This window comes from Parasteatoda tepidariorum, chromosome X2, assembly GCF_043381705.1.
Source record: "Parasteatoda tepidariorum isolate YZ-2023 chromosome X2, CAS_Ptep_4.0, whole genome shotgun sequence".
Lineage (NCBI taxonomy): Eukaryota > Metazoa > Arthropoda > Arachnida > Araneae > Theridiidae > Parasteatoda > Parasteatoda tepidariorum.
This window is the reverse complement of record NC_092215.1, coordinates 43234288-43250874: the sequence shown is the minus strand read 5'-3', so window position 1 is coordinate 43250874 and position 16587 is coordinate 43234288. Positions and strand designations below refer to the sequence as shown.

Sequence of the window (16587 nt, the reverse complement as noted above, 5' to 3'; positions counted from 1 at the left end):
TTAAGAAATACGAAATGTATACGAGTATACCACATACAATTCATATTATAATTAAAAAGCTTACTTAAAAGCATTTAAAAAGCATACTTTAGGAGAATTAAATAGTTTTTACTTAAAAAAAGTCCTTAATCGTTTTTCGGTCTACGTAACTTTGGCGCTTTTCTGTAGTAATATTTCGCCTTTTTTAGGGATAACAGGAAGGCTGGTGTCGCCTCTTTTTGTTGTTCTTTATATTCAATAGTACATTCGATAGCTTTTAGTCCATCTGTATGAGAGATTTTTATATGTTGATTTTAATAATCACTATCTTCATCATCTTCGCTAGATTCATTATCATTATTGACGATATTAACGATGATTTCATCAGACCAAGTTGTTGGATTTTGGTTTTCTGAGTGTTTGGAAGATAAAATTCAGATTTATCTTTCAGCGGTTTTTTTAAAAATAAACTAGAACAAAGAAAATCCTTGAAATATTTGATAGCTCGGTTAAAGCGGAAACTCGGATAACCGGGGCTCGGATAATCGGGACTCTACTGTATATGCAATGGGTTTCTATTCAGGAAATTTTTATATGCTTCTTATTTGTATTAGTTTTTGGCGTATTGCATTATACAATGTTAACCAATTGATACAGGAGCGCAAACCGGTTACAGTTGCGTAAAAACAATAGAGCTGTATAGTATCATCTGATAATTAAGATTTTGCATAGAATCTTATAGTGTTTCTAATAATTTGGTCATCGGTAAATATATAAAAAAAAAACGTATTTGTTTCTCTTTTCTGAGATAATAAATAAGAAAAAAATCTTGCTTCAATGAACCTAAGAGGAATCGTGTTTTTACTCGATAACTTTGCCTAACATGTTGGCCAAGATAAGAGCTGTTGAAAAGAAAAAAATGGTAGTAAACTCACGTGGGATTTTATCAACACTTTTATATTCTTTGAAGTATTTTTTTACGAGCTTTTAGCTTTTTTCTATGTTTAAAAAACAGCTGGGAGACATATAAAGGGGAAAATATATCAGTATTATATGGAAAAATGGTTTTTACTATAGAATAGACTATTAAACAGTTAGTGTAGAGAATCATGATTAGTTTTAAAATATGAAGCGATAGAATGCTAACCATATACAGTTTCTATAATTAAATGTCTTTAATAACGAAAACATACATGCATAAACGTCTATAGAATTCAAAAAAGAAGAAAAGAATGAATGAATAGAGAAAGGAGAATAAATAAGGTCAAAGGGGAAATATGCTATAGAATACAATTAAAGTTATTCAAAAATAAAATAAATAAAACAAAAAAAAATGAAATAAAAAAGGTAAGCAAAAGTTAAAACAGAGAAAAAATGAAATACCAAGTAGAAGATCATAAGTAAGATAATCAAAAAAAAAAAAAAAAATAAGCAGGAAAATTAGTAGTTTAAAAAATAGAACTGAAGGAAACAGTAGAAAAAGAAGAAAAAAGAAATGGTAGATCATCGAAAGCATATGAAAAATAAATAAATAAATAAAATTCGTTAAAAAAAAGTGATTCAAAGTCAAGTATTTTGTACAAGATAATGACAAATGATGTTTTAAATTTGAATTAAACGAATTGAAAGTTGAAGCTGATTCTCAGACTTTTATTTAACCTAAACTAAACTGAGTGGAGACCTACTCTGCCAGTTTTCTGCTAAGCAGATGTTATGTACTCATTTTATCACACAACTGAACCTTTTGGTGCACCTCTTTTTTAAAATCTTTTTAAATTGAAAAAAATACTGCGTTTATTTTTTTAAATTTAGATTTTTTTTGATATTATAATGAAGCCTATTCATTCAGTGTCAAAACAGAGAATTACTTCTGTTTTTTGATACTGAAGTCTGTGTCACGATGTTGAAGAAGGTACTTCACTTCCGAAAGTATCTAAATGATTGTATGTCTCATTGCTTGTGTTTTTTTCATGTTGTTTTAACTTTATGTAAACATAGAACTAAGTAAACTAATCTTTGGATCTTTTATTGTTCTTTACACATGAGAAAAAAGTACGTATATCATCTATAATAAAAAGAAGAGTATGTCTGTGTCTTTTATAACTTCAAAAACGTTTGTTTTATCATTTTGAAATTTGGACAAAGGCTGCAAGGGCCAAATTTATCCCCCGGTTCAAAAATAAGTTTTAAATTTTTGATTAGTTCTTTCAGTAGCGCTGTATGAAAAATGGAATTTTTTCATTGGCTTAGAACTCGCCATTAATAAAAGCGAGACTGCTGACAATTTTTTTCCCTTCAAATATTTCTCATACATCAGTGATATTTGCTAGCTTATAGAAGTCCTTAAAAAAGGAGTTTTGGAACGCAATTTAATATTTAAATATTTTTTATTCGTTATGTCAGATAAACTCTTTGATCAACATGAACATGATAGCATTGGTGGGTAACGATAACAAATTATTTGGTTTGTTATTTTTTATTTTGATATTTTTTCATGTTTCCTTAGTAGACCTTTTCCACATTTGGTGCGGAGATTTTCCCGGTCGCTGGGAGAGGTTTTGATAGTCTCTTTTAAAGGTTATCTTCCACACTAAGTCTATTGAAAAAATTTCGTACCTTCCAAAAATGGTCGAAAATAGAGGTGGTCTTTCCTAAAAGTTTCACTGTATATCTAAGGACAATATGGGTAAATAATTGTATAACTAACCTTATATAGTCCAAGAAGCATAATCATAGAACAAATTATGCATGTACCGGATAAAACAACCATTAGCAGGCAAAATGCTAGCAAAGCTGTAAAGTAAAATACTTATTAAATATGAAATAATAAACCATTTACACATATAATAATAAACCATTTTTTATATAAATAAAAGAATATGCATAGGAAAGATTCTACTAATGTAATATTTAATTTGTAGATTAAATTTGAGATTATTGCCAGTATCGTCAATATACTAAGAACAAATTAAACCCATACGAAATCTATTTATCTAATGCATTCATTATTTTTCATTATTGTGTCTTCATTATTTTTTCTTACTTAATCTCATGATCAAAGATTTTCGAAGTTCATATAAAAATTCAAACATAGATATTCTTTTTTAGCTTGTAAATATTATTTACTAATTAGTAATTTCTGCATTCATTTCAAAAATACTGATTGAAGCCATTAACCTAAAAATATTGAACATGTTCATTCAAATAAATGAAGCAAATTTGTCAATTTAATGAGAGCCGAAAAGCAGTTGTAAACTAGAAGCAATGCATTTGAAGTAATTATTTCTGAAATTAACGACGGAAATTAAAACTGGTATATAAGAGAGCGAGGAATTCAAGCCTTTCTAAGAATTCTAATATTGTTGTGCGAATCGCTGTATAAGTGTGGTAAAAGGGGGATATCAATTTTAGATCTGTCAGCACTTTCCTATGAATTCGTAGCTGCTGTTAATGAAATTATTAAGAATAATAGAAGAGCGCTCTGAATAATCATTTTCTACCACTTAAGCAGCTTCACATTATTTAATTCTAAACGCAGATCACGACTTACATTCACTTTAAATTCCTTCACGTTAATTGGTTAATTATTTACACTGCCATACAATTGAAAATCAACTTAGGTGCTTTACGATAGATTTCCAGAAAAGCCTTAGCTTAACAACTGCCTTCTTTGAATCGCTAATAGTGTTAATGCTAAAATAAAATTTCAGGAAAGTAATAATAATTGACTTTTGAAAAAAAGAAATGCTTAAAAATCTCAATTTTGATCTTTTTTATTGCATGGTGAGGGACACACAACAGGGTTTTTTCACAGACTACTCAAGATATTGATCCTCTAATTTTAAAAATTATTGACGGAAATACAGTTTATTTCAATGTTTTGATGCTCTAGTAAGTAACAAGAAAGTAAGGAGAAAAGTCAATCAAATAGATTTTAAGACATATAACTGTTACCACTCGTATCTTGTTTTTATTCCAATAAAAGAGTAAACGAATTTTGTAAGTAATCCGCTCTGAAAAAAAAACAAGAAAAGAACTGTATAGTGAACAAGAAAGTGAGGAGAAAAATAAAATCGAATGGATTTTAAGAGGTATATTTGTAACCACTCCTTTGTTTTTACTCCTATAAAATAGTAAAAAATTTTGTAAATAGTCCGTTCTGAAAAAAAAAACAGTATGGTGAGCAAGAAAGTGAGGAGAAAAATAAATCAAATAGATTTTAAGATGTATATTTGTTATCACTATCTTGTTTTTATTCCTATAAAATAGTAAACAAATTTGTAAGTAGTTCGTTCTGAAAAACAAAGAAACAGTATGGTGAGAGAGAAAGTGAGCAAAAAATAAATCAAATAGATTTTAAGATGTATATTTGTTACCACTATCTTGTTTTTACTCCTATAAAATCGTTAAAAAATTTTGTAAGTAGTCCATTCTGAGGAAAAAAAAAACAGTATAGTGCACAAGAAAGTGAGGAGAAAAATAAATCAAATAGATTTCAAGATGTATATTTGTTACCACTATCTTGTTTCTATTCCTATAAAATAGTAAACAAATTTGTAAGTAGTTCGTTCTGTAAAACAAAAAAAACAGAATGGTGAGAGAGAAAGTGAGCAAAAAAATAAATCAAATAGATTTTAAGATGTATATTTGTTACCACTCTCTTGTTTTTACTCCTACAAAATCGTTAACAAATGTTGTAAGTAGTCCATTCTGAGGAAAAAAAAACAGTATAGTGCACAAGAAAGTGAGGAGAAAAATAAATCAAATAGATTTTAAGATGTATATTTGTTACCACTATCTTATTTTTATTCCTATAAAATAGTAAACAAATTTGTAAGTAGTTCGTTCTGAAAAGCAAAAAAACAGTATGGTGAGAGAGAAAGGGAGCAAAGAAATAAATCAAATGGATTTTAAGATGTATATTTGTTACCACTCTCTTGTTTTTACTCCTATAAAATCGTTAACAAATTTTGTAAGTAGTCCATTCTGAGGAAAAAAAAACAGTATAGTGCACAAGAAAGTGAGGAGAAAAATAAATCAAATAGATTTCAAGATGTATATTTGTTACCACTATCTTGTTTTTATTTCTATAAAATAGTAAACAAATTTGCAAATAGTTCGTTCTGAAAAACAAAAAAACAGTATGGTGAGAGAGAAAGTGAGCAAAAAAATAAATCAAATAGATTTTAAGATGTATATTTGTTACCACTCTCTTGTTTTTACTCCTATAAAATCGCTAACAAATTTTGTAAGTAGTCCATTCTGAGGAAAAAAAACAGTATAGTGCACAAGAAAGTGAAGAGAAAAATAAATCAAATAGATCTTTAGAGATTACCACTCTCTTGTTTTTACTCCAAAAAATAGTTAACAAATTTTGTAAGTAGTCCGTTCCAAAAAAAAATAGTATGGTGAGCAAGAAAGTGAATAGAAAAATAAATCAAATAGATTTTAAGAGGTATATTTGCTATAATTCTCCTGTTTTTACTCCTAAAGATAGTTAAAAAAATTTTGTAAGTAGTCTGTTCTGAGAAAAAAAAACAGTATGGTGGTATTCAGTTTTACGAGGCTCTAGCTCTTCGCTCACTATTATATTTCTGATGCTATAACGCGTGTTCAATTTTCATTAAGGCAGCCTTTTAATGATACTTAGCATAAAGTAATGATAAGTGTTTAACGATTTTTCCATTGGTTATGGATGGTCCTATCATAAAATATAGAGGAAGTTTAATATAATAATGAAATTTTTAACTTGAAAATTGGAAGGAAATGAGCAGAAAACTACTTGAAAATAACAATGCAAAAACTGTACAATGGGCTTTGTGCATTTTCTGCCTTGATCACAAAATATGCACTCCCAAACATAGACGAACTCCAAAAGGAAGAGCCATGATGGCAACCTTTAGTATTCAAAAATTTATTTTTATTCATTTATTTCCTTTTTATTAATTTAGCATATTTTGATGAACGTTTGTGGTAATTTCATTGTAGTATTTGAACTCAACTTATTTTTAGTCAGTATTTTTCGAAAATGTATCACCGAAAACAAGCTGAAAAACAACATTAAAGCATTTAAGTAACGCCACGTGACCTTGTTAGTCTAAATTAACTTTCACTGCATTATTAATTAAAAATTTGGAGTTGTTTCAATTAATTAGCATTTTGTTTTAAATAATGTTTAAAAATTTTTTTTTTTTGAAATTCGATAGAAAAATAGATTAAAAAAGTCGAAAAAGCATAGTGATTATTTTTTTGTTTATGGCTACTATGGGATACAAGTATTATATATCTGTTACTTGAATTTTAAAATTTGTTTCTTTTGATTTTAAACACACGCATACATAGGCATTTCAAACGAGAACAACGTTGCTAAAATAAAATAGAGAATAAAATGCTTGGCGAAAAATATCATTTCTCTAAAGAAATGTCAATACAGGTTGAAATAATAGTTTCAGAATATATATACACTTACGCGTTATTTGCTTGATTCATCGATTTGCATTTTCTGTAATGTAAATTCATGAAGAACAACATTGCCAGAAGAGATTTAAAAATCGGTTTCCTGCAAACCTCATTTTCATAAATATTTATATAGTAGATACATTAAAATGAATCGCGCGCTGCAGATAGGTAAACTTTTGAGATTGAAGTTAGTGCAAGAATTCTAGCAAAGCAAGACCATATCAATAGAATAAAAACAAATCCACGTCAATCGAATAAAATCTTCGTAATAAGAGTTACGAAAATCGTTTGAAAAGCACCTTGATGGCTGAAAAGTGTCAGGTCATATGTGTGTGAAATTGTTTTGTAAAATTCGTATAAAAACGTCTAGGTATCTTGAAAACAACTACTGATTTGAAAGAATAAAAGAAAATTACGCTCTTTTTCTTGTGTTTAGCTTAGGAAGTCATGCTCATCAAGTTTTATTAAAGATTACACAGCTGGTCAAGAGATGGCACTGCAAACTTTGAAAAAAAAATGAAGGAATGTTTTTTTTAAAAAATAATTATCTTTGCTACAACGAAGTTGTATAGTCTGAGGGCAAAAATAGCAGACACCCAGATTTCAGTTGGAATGGTCTAACATGCAGCAAAAACATTATAGTTACACTTTTCAATCAGCAGCTCCATCGGCTGGTGGTTACTAATTGCGAAAAATAATGAGATTTAAAAGAATCGTACGAAGCAAACCGTATATTTACCGTTGTTTTTTTTCCCTTCCAAATTTAGAAATTGGGAATTTTTATTGATGTTAATAACTTTTTCTTTCACTCAACTTCTCAACTTCTTGATGTCAACTTCTTGAATATATAGAAGTTGGAAAGCTCATTTCTTTTTTAACCTTCCCTTCAACTATGTCTTCTGTCAAAAATAAAGAGGCGATATATAAGAAACTTAACTAAAACAGTTTCTCAATTTTTTTTACAAGCCAACAAATAAGCCGTTTATTTCGAAAGTTTTGCTACTTAACTTTTCTCATAGTAAGTGTGTTACATTTAAAATAATAATAAACTATAGACATTTGTAAATGTTCCTTAGTATTTGCTGCATAGTTACAGTTCAAAGCCACAGTCATTTTAAAATAATGTTAACAATTTGTTTAACAATAGAAACAGTGCTTTGTGGAAGCTATTTTCGGTACTTTTATACGTGATATTTAATAAAAACAAATATAAACCTCAGTGACAATTTACAGAATGACATTAGGAAAAGACTGGGCCTCTTACTGAATAAAATGAGGATTTGCAATAATTTTCCATAAAATGAAATTATCATTAATCGGAGAAAGAAACATTTGTGAAATTACCGTACTTGTTTCGTAATGACATATGGTAACAATTTAACGTAAAATCTGGTTTTCAAAATTATAGTTTTTATTAAATAATCTCAAGAAACTGGAGCTGTAAGATATTGCTTACTTCATTTAAAACTTCATTCTCTTCAAAAATATATAAATTAGAAATAATAGTCAACTTGTTTTAAGCTGTCAAAAACAGGAGCCCATTTTCAAGACTTGCCAGATATGAATAAGAAGAAACAAAAGTGATTTGAATTATAAAACGTAAAGTTGTCAACGAAAAATGGAAAAAGAAAGGTGAGAAACAAAACTAGATCATTTGTGTTTTATCTCATTTGATTAATACGGAAAAATTCACAGGATCTAAAACTTTGTCTGCATAGCAATGTGTTATACTATTTATCCATAAATTTTTTTTATAATTTTTGATCTATTAGTTATATTGACTAGGGAGAGGCTTTATTAGATTTAGTGCAAAGAAATACATCATAACAATATGTCACTTGTCTAGATAGTTAAGTTTCACACTCCGTCATATTGGGTCACAGTTATTGAAAAAATTTGCCCTAAATTATTGCTGTTTTCAGTTATTTAGGAACGGGTCTCCAAGTTCACGAAAATATTATAAAAAAGTTGAATCAGTAGCCATAGGTCAGTGAATTGATTTTGTTTCTGCTATATTTAAGGCTTCTTTTCCAGCAAATTTCATAGCTGTCTAGTTTTGACAGTTAATGGCTTTTTAAGCTCTACAAAAGTTCACTTTCTTCCTAATTTGAGGTCGGAGATGCCAAATATCAATCTAACATGAGTTTATTTTTTTAGATACCGTCATTCGGGGCTACTTTGTGCAAATTCGAATTTGGCATTTTTCATGCGCTGCTATTCAGTATTATGTTTATTTCACGTTAAAAATATGTGGAATTTGAAGATAGAAGTCTCTTCTATTACTACAAACATTTTTTCGAATTTTAAAACAATCTCAGAGTGTGTTTCGTTCATCTAATGTCAACAACTTTCCGAGGACGTCGGATGTCGAAAAGTGTGAGTGGAAGCTTTAGCTGTGAAATGCAAAGCGTTGATAAAACAATTGTCGTAAGTGCAAAATTTTTTATTTATATATTAATAAACAGTTATATCATGTTAGCGTTAAAAAAATTTTAAATTTAATAACAAATAAACGGAAAATGAAGAAAAAAAAATGCACTTTGGGACTACTTTGTGCAAAGTTTCATTCGTTTTTTTTTCCGACAGAAAAATGGTCAGACGATATAAAAAAATACCTGGAACGGGAAACTACCGTGATTACACTTTAGAAAAGCTGCAACAATGTTTGCAAGCAGTTGCTGGTGGTATGTCGATTGCAGAAGCTTCTCGGAAGTACAAAATCCACAGAAATACTATCTCTAATAAAATTCACAAGAAACACGTGAAACTTCCTGGTAAACTATTATTTTTCTTCTACAAAGATTTTTCTAATGAATTAATCAAACGATTTAACACATAAAAATATATTTTATAGGACATCAGGTGATTTTGACAGAAACTGAAGAGCAAGTTCTGTCATGTTCATTCAAGGATGTTATGTTCAAATTTAACAATATTATAAATGTTAATGAATATGTAATAATTATTATTTTTAAAATTTCATCCATTTCAATGTTTAAAAATGTATATGTTTTTTTTTTTAAACTCAAATGTTTTGAAATAAACATTCTTTTTAAGAAAAAATTCTTCAAAAAAAATGGTTTTTTACGCTGAAAATTATTTTCAAACTAATATTTTTACATATCTTGATGTTTATGCCTTTAAAAATGTCAACAATTAACTTTTTTAACAATTTTATATCAATATTTTACTAAAAACATGATTATTGAACTGAATTCCTATCGCTGCACAAAGTAGCCCCATTTGGGGGCTACTTTGTGCAAGGTATGTTTTGACTTATTATTCGTAAATATTACATACAAATAATGCCAATATTGATCAAATTCACTCGTCTGAGTCCAGTTATGAATATAATATCGATAAATTTTACTAAAGTTTGAATTAACATAGTTTTTTTACTTGCCATAGTTCAAAAACTGCGAAATCCTGCACAAAGTAGCCCCGAATGACGGTACTACTTATTGATATGTATTCGCGAAATTACTTAACTTTGGGGTTCATCGTTAGTTCTAGTACATTTTGACCGTCAAAGAGAAAGAAAATAGCCTCTTCTCGAAGATTCTTGAATGACCGTTAACCTTTGTTGTTCAGTTGAAGTATTTATTTTTTTAACAGTTAGTATGAACGTAGTAGAAAATTGCCCGATTTTTTTAAAAAAAAATATGGCTCTTAAAACAATTAAGAGTTAAATAATATTACTTACACGGAGATTTGTTAATTGTTTGTGCATGGACGATCCCAGCAATAAACATTGCTGTGTACAGAATCTGTAACAGAAAAGTGAGTATTAACATTCACTGTAAACATTTCACTTTGTAATTCATGATTATAATATCAAACATGTGAAACACTTAGAAAATATTAATTAACGTGAAGTATAACAAAACAGCAAGAGAATTTCAGTGAATTGTCAGTAAATATCTAGCACTCCAATATCTTTTTAGCCCAGAGTCCCCATTTAAAGATGGTTATCCCATCGATCAATACTTACCCATAGCCTCTAAAAATAAAACATTCAGAAAATACAACTTATAAACGTCCAAGCGGCACAGAAAAATGGGACCTACGACGGCCCATACGGTACCTATATGGGTTTTTAGGGTTCTTATGGGCCCTATAAACCCCATCACTAGTCCACATCCAATCCATGTTGTCAATGTGATGGAATTCCGTGCTCCACTTAAAATTCTTATTGTTTTCTCTTTTCTATCTTTCTTTTTTACTAAATAAACGTATTTCGAGCATATTGACCCAAGATAAAATTCAAATCCTCAACAGAAAGCAATTTATGTTTCTTTCTAAACACATGAAAAATTCACATAGTATTAAATGGATAACCCATGCAGATCTCATGTCGGTTAACCAATATGCTGAATAACCCATGTGGGTTACTCATTAACACCCATCTATTAGTCTTGCAACTGGGCAACTCATAAAATTTTTTATGGGTTGCCCGTTTCAACTCATATGGATATTTTTAACACGGAAGCCCATATAAATTTATATGGGTAGCAGGTCCCCTGAATGTAAACAATAACAACAAACATTGAGAATAAAAGAATTATAAGTTGAGAAAATCATTGACAAAGACTTTTATTTTACCTAATCTGAAAAACCTGCCTAAATTGTAATATAAAAGAATTAAAATCAATATTTAGATTGATATGAACTGAATAGTTATAATATAGCAAAATATACGGATATTTAAGTATTAAGAGTACCGCGTGTTTAAAAAACCCAATTGATATATAATATAAATCATAATTATAGTATGAATAAATGTCTCCAATGACAAAAATGAAACTTGGTTCAGGTTTTCGGCAGTTTTTGTTAGATTTCGATACTATTTTACACTTTTCGATTGTTTTTTGACAGGCCTTGTCAGAAACCAGTTTTTGAACTCAAAAACCATCCCCACAGAGAACACTATTCACATTTCTTCGTTTAGTTTAGGCAATAGGCCTTCCTTGCAGTAATTTATTTTATTATAAAAATAATTTTGATCTCTAGAAAAATTAAACAATTTCGTTATAAAACTATTCTAAATTTTATTTAAATGTCTTTTTATTTTATCTTAATTTATCTATTTTATTTCAGTGTAAAGTTGTGTCTAAGAATATTGTCCCACAGAAATATTTTTCATAGCTTTTCTATTAGATTTAATGTTCCTGAACTTGTTGGTCAATTTAGGGGAAGGAGTCCACCATCGGCACATTGCCTTCACCTTAACAGCATTTTGCAGGTAAAAATATTAATTAATAATTCAGGAAATGATCTATAAATAATATTTCAATTATTAAAATTAATTATTCTAATTAGCTTTAAAATTAGTTCCTAATCTTTGTGCTAGTTATTTTTTTGCAATTCCAAATCTTGTCTATTTCTAGTTCATTTTAATTGTGACAGTCATTTTTCAATAACATAAAACGTGCTAAATAGACATGAAGTTTGAAATAACTAATTAGCTTAATGAGCTGTATCTTTAATCTTTCATAAAAAATCATACCGAATTTACGATTGTATGTAAAAATAGAATTATTGCTCAGTTAATAAAATAAAGCATTATGCAATAATATTAATAAAATTTAACACTGTTTAGTTATTTAAACTGCCGACCTGATGGCCGAGTGGTTAGCGTGCCTCACTGTGGAGCAGCTGGTCGCGGGTTCGAATCCTGCTCAGGGCATGGATGTTTCCTTCTCTCTGTGTTCTTCGTCCTTTCTCCTTTGTGTGTGATTGTGTGACTGTGTCCCGCCCTATAACAGCACCTCCTAGAAGAACGAAGGCCTGAGCCAATACCTCCTAGAATAAGGAAGGCCTCAGCACGGGTTAGCGTAAGTGAAAAATCCGATCCGTTAGTAGTCCAACGAAGTAGACCTGATTGGCTGCCACATTCTTCCATTAGCATTGGCGTCATTCATAGCTTTGATTTTGGCGAAATGGAATTCCGGTGACCATTACAGTCATTCCCTTTGGCGCCGGTTCTTCCACGTGTTGTGTTATTTTTAATTCGTTTTTGCGAAGTTACAAGTTTGATAGCTACTGTCGGATTACCAGCAAAGACGTTGGCTACAAGCACTCTCACGGAAGGATTTTATCATTACTAAGAATTCTCGAGAAAGTTTTTTCACTTATTGTTTATTTCTGTTGAAATCGGGGTTCGTAGATTTAAATCAACGATTTCTTTTTTCAAATAATCATTCATGTAGTTAAATCAAATTATATTAATTTTTTTGGAAAAAAAATATATTAAATTTAGAAGGCATTTTAAATGAGATTGTACAAATTTTTCATGATTTTCATAGTTTTAAAATTAATTTTAAATACATTTTTGTGTGAGAAAGTTTGACAAAATGTGAAAACATAATGCAGGCTATAAAACTCAAACAATATGAAACAGAAAATTTAAATCATTCAAAAAAACCATAAACCTCTGTTGCAACAGTCCTATAAGTGTTTTAATATTGTTTTTCCTAGAGTGATAATTTAAAATTTTAACTGAAATTAAAAGTTTTACTTAAATTTTAATTTGCATCTCTTACTTCATTGGGTATTGTGCATTAGTAGTCTTGAAAAAATCTTACTAATGAAAAAATATTTCGTGAAATCGAAAGTCACTGAAAAAATATTTTCTTGAAAGAAGTTTTTTAATGGAGCCTTTTCTGTTTATATATTTTTTTATTTAAATGCAGAAAATTCTCAAATAGAGATATCGAATTGCTCAATGATGTCGCCATGGGAATTGGCTGCGAGCATTTTCAAATTTGCGAGCATTCGCAAATTTTGCTTCGGCATATTTACTATTTTCTCTAATTTTATTTAGAAAACAATTATGAACGTCTCTCTAATTTCTTATTCGTTTAGAGTAATTAAATTATAAAGCTTCTAAGATTTGGGAACAATACATAAAAGAAAGCCTTTAATGTAATTCAAACATAATATAAAGAAATATTATGACTTAGAAATTGGGGTATTAAATAAATCTTAGGAGAAAAGAATGAAAAGATCGCTCGGAAAGCAGTGTGTCAGAAATTTTGGCGGTTAGCGCGCATAAAGCTCTTGTGATTGATTATAAAAGAAACATTAAGAACTTAGCGCCAATATAAATTACTTCTCCATTAAATAGGTGGGAGACTTACAAAATCTCATCGGTGCTAAGAGGTAAAAAGGTGAAAATTAATTCAAACTGAGAATTACAATAGTAACTTTAAAATAATCATTTTAATATGCTGGTTCTATTTATTGAATTATTATATATATTATCTGTAAAAATTAGACATAAAGTCATGCTTACCCTATCTGTATCTACTTTATTGTTGCTCACATTTTTAAGTTCAACAAATATAAACTAATTAAATAAAGCAAATTTCTTATTTATAATTAATTTTTATTCGTTTTTTAATATTTGTAACAACTGAAACTATATTTCAGTTTCAAAGCACAATTCCCAAAATACTTATTTCATTTTGATTCGGTGTACGACGAGATTGGTTGGTTACTAAATATGTTATTCGGCTTATTATGTCTTCTTTGAAAAATTATGTCTTCCACTTAGATGCGAATTAATTTCTTTATTTTTTTTACAGTTAATAGAAAATTTAAATTAATAATAAGAACAATTATTCGGAAAAATTGCGAACGTTGCAAAAGATGTAATGAGAAATTCTGGCGTTGTACGCATTGGAACAGATAAAAAAGTTTTAAGTAACCCAACAGATCACGTTGCATTTGTAATTGCTGGAACAAAAGAAAACATAAGAGGCGTCAGAATGTTAATGGACAACCATTTGAACCACATGAGATTAAAGTTTTTCGGAAAAAGGTCCTTGTAAAGGATAATCAACTTAGAAGCCAATATGAAAATTTGGAGATCATCGCCAAACTTCCAAAGTAGAAACTTCTCTGTAGATGTACTTATTAGACAAGTAATAATAGTCAAAGAAAAAATTAGGGATGCATGTCAGGCATTTTCTTAGCAAAACGGCAATCTTTTCAAATGTAACTAAAAAAGTCCATCTAGATAATTTTAATTTCAAAACTATAAAAAGTTATTTTAGTTCATTCATATGTATAAACAAAGGGCTAATACCTCAAGTAGACTTCTTAAAACGCATCAGTATTTATCGGTATATATTCCTAAGTTTATTCTTTTAACACGTTGAATGCCATGGGGGTTACCGGTGACCGTCACTGAGTTTGGACGTAGAACCACGGGGGTCACCGGTGACCGGTGAAGCCAAGATTATTAAAAACACATAATTGGAATCAATTTTTAATGCTTTTAATATTTTTATATTATTACCGTTACTAAAATGGTTTGAAGAAATTAATGCAATACACAGAGATGCCAACTTGCTCCGGACAGAAAATACATATTTTCGAGTGGTAGTTTATTAATGTGTAATTCTTGACTTAAAAAATTCAACTCTTATTAGGTTTTTATCCACCACTGTTTCTAAATAATTCGAAAGCTTATATAATTGGCCACTTTGTTATAGTTAAGTCGCGCTATACCGTTCAAAAAGTAAGCAAATTTAGTCAAATATTTACGAATTTTAGTTTATAGGTGTTTACCGTTTTTTAAGTAATTATGACTCGTCCGGAGCAGTTGACATCTCTGAATACTTACTGAGAAAATTATTTTGGCCAGACGGGCAAGCCATTTAAAATTAGCGGGGCATTCAACGTGTTAATTAAAAAAAATGTTCCTAAATATTATGGAAAAGTATAATGAGGCCTGTTATCGTTACTAAAGTATGATGATTTTTTAGCAATTAAAATTTTATGCTTGTGCACATTAAAAATGTTTTAAAGTTTTCTTCGTAGATAGTTTCGGTAAAGAAAACAACTCTGTGGAAGAGAGGAATTAGTCTGTAGTAACATAACGAGCATATTTAAACAAAACAGAGCTCAGAGCAGATTTTATTAAAAAATGTCTCGAGCTATAGTTAAATATCTTTTCGAGTTAAGCACGATCTATGATGTTTTCTTTTTCTTCTAATTTCCATTTAAAAAAATCTAGTTTGTTTTATTCCTTTTAAAAATTTGTGTATTAAGTTTTGAAATAATTTTTTAGAACTCACGTCGTATTTTCTGTTAGTTGTGACACTACAGGATGTTCCGTTAACTCTGTCCTAAAATTAATTGTTTTAAGAATTTTCGATAAAAAGGAATTGAGAAAATATTGACATTATTTACTGATAATTAATATTTGAGCAAGGGGAAAACAGGATCCCAACTAAAATCTATCATTAGGAAAGAGAAACCAATAACATCGAATCCTGTTTGATTTTCAAAAGAAGGGCGAATACTGAAAAGGGAAATCTTCATGGTTCTTGACTGTTAGAAAACAAAAATCATTTAATTTTTTTAGCAGTTGGTAATTATTTAAAAAAAATATTCCAAGAAACAGGATTGGGGTTAATCCTTTTTAAAAGTTTTTTTCCGATCTCTTTAAGTACAACCTAACATTTTAATCAAAAGTTTGAATTATTTTTATTTAAAAGCCTTTTTTTGTCAAAAATACAAATTGCAGTTTTTTTTTTAAACAAAACACGCATAATTAAATTTTGCTGCAGAAAATATTACTTTGAAGATGATGTAATAATATTATTATTCTATTTCTACCTATTCGACCAATTTTGCTCAAATTTTATATTCTGCCCAGTAAAATTATATCATAAAATACATCATTTATAAAACTCACGTATCATAATTTTGTCGTAATAAAAATTTTGGGATTTTTAAAATTTTGGAATTTCGCTGCGATAACCACCGAAAAACAGGATCGAAAAACTACATTGATTTAGATTTAGGTATAGTGATTTAGATTTTGGCTATGTAGTGTATTATTTATGGATCGTGCAGCCTCAAACGTAGTGCGTCCCACATCACGGTGGTTGCGGAGGTATTATTTACGCCTATGACGGAGGATGTGCTAGCATACATTTTCTGAGTTCATAACTATGGTTATATTTATGATCTTTAAAAATAAAAAGGTTTATTTGTGTGTAATAAAAATGATTTCCTTATCTATTGATCACCTAGTTCACAAAATTTAATACAAAAGCAATGTAAGTGATTCCATCCGGCATCATATATGTCAAACAATAAATTTAGAAAAAAGACAACAGTCATTAGTGAATTAAT

The 16587-nt window shown here is 29.2% G+C and overlaps 1 protein-coding gene across 1 annotated transcript in view; it reads right to left on the bottom strand.

Moving 5' to 3' along the window:
* The window catches only part of LOC110283119 (uncharacterized), a 298424-nt gene that overhangs the window by 15597 nt on the left and 266240 nt on the right, over positions 1–16587 (bottom strand). The window contains exons 2-3 of the mRNA XM_071188214.1: positions 10142–10205; positions 2687–2772 (exon numbers count right to left, since the gene is read on the bottom strand). Of these exons, the coding sequence (XP_071044315.1) occupies positions 2687–2772; positions 10142–10205 (150 nt within the window). The remainder of the gene's footprint in view (positions 1–2686; positions 2773–10141; positions 10206–16587) is intronic.